This window comes from Cynara cardunculus, unplaced genomic scaffold (assembly GCF_001531365.2).
Source record: "Cynara cardunculus var. scolymus isolate 2C unplaced genomic scaffold, CcrdV1 Un_Scaffold_8597, whole genome shotgun sequence".
Taxonomy (NCBI): domain Eukaryota; kingdom Viridiplantae; phylum Streptophyta; class Magnoliopsida; order Asterales; family Asteraceae; genus Cynara; species Cynara cardunculus.
The window spans coordinates 12,404-13,625 of record NW_020204318.1 but is presented as its reverse complement, the minus strand read 5'-3'; the positions used below and the strand labels follow the sequence as shown (position 1 = coordinate 13,625).

At 39.4% G+C, this 1,222-nt stretch overlaps 1 protein-coding gene across 1 annotated transcript; it reads right to left on the bottom strand.

The window, feature by feature from the left end:
• Positions 1–605: 605 nt before the first annotated feature.
• Positions 606–1,208, bottom strand: LOC112505132. The gene has a single exon (XM_025109078.1). The coding sequence runs from the start codon at positions 1,206–1,208 to the stop codon at positions 606–608; it is 603 nt and encodes a 200-aa protein (XP_024964846.1).
• Positions 1,209–1,222: the final 14 nt, after the last annotated feature.

Here is a 1,222-nt window from a genome sequence, read left to right as displayed (position 1 = left end):
ATATATATATTCGTTCCAAATTCTTAAATCAAAACTTGAAACCTGAATATTACAATTTGGTCCTAGTAGGTAGAATGTGCGTATTTCTTTTCATCGAGTCATTTTTGTCAAAATGACACTAAATGGATCACAATAATCTCGTTGGACCCTGATTGGWTTAATAGGCCCATTTCTTTATAAAGAGTCTAATTGGGTCAAAATGACACTAATTGGATAATATTTAGTTTGATCAGACCTTTTTTTTTTAAAGGAAACTCCGGCAAATTTATAAAACGCAAAAAAAAAGTATTACAACGCAACCAAAAAACAGACAGACCGCAACCTACAACCAAAAGCCCCAAGGCCRTGGGAAACACCCCAACCAAGCCACAACAAGCCAAAAGAAACAAAGCCCATAAGAAGYAAACAAACAACARAAGATAAAAARGAGAASCTTAACCCAAACCAAAGSCCCCCAGAACCAAAAACRAGTCTTCAAGTCWACCATAAGTAAGCACAAGACGACTTGCCAACCAATCTGCACGAATGGAGATAGAATCCCTAATAACCGCAATAAGATCCTAAGCCGTACGCTTAGTCGCAGAAAAAAGTCTTCTATTACGCTCCTACCAAATATAGTAAACAGCAGCGGCCACWGCAAGCTTCTGCTTTAACAATTTCGGACAACTATTAGAATCCGAAATAACTTGTACAATCTGCTCCCACCTTGAAGGCATACCCGACAGATCCACCATATGTAAAACACTAGTCCATACAACTCCAGCATACGAACATTGAAAGAATAAATGATCATGACTATCCAAACATTGACCACAAAGCAAACACTCCAAATCTGGTGGTTCATCCTTCCAATGTAAACGGTCTTGAGTCGGAAGCCGTCTCTGACAAGCCAACCATAAACAGAATGCATGCTTCGGAATATGACCCGAGAACCATACCAATTTAGACCAAGGGATCACAGGATGATTACCCTCTAAGGAAGCCCAAGCATTACCCACTGTAAAATCCGAACACATAGTATAATTGTCCCCCCATAGAACTCTATCACGAACAGAGGTCAATAAAGGTAACAGAGAATTATAAAGCATATCAAACCGTTGACACCAATCATCAGGCCAATTACCATTCCAGCTTATAATAAGATCACGAACCGTCGTTAAGGTAGAGAACCCACATAGAATCCCGTCGCCTAGCAATATCCCACACATGTTTTGCAAGTAAA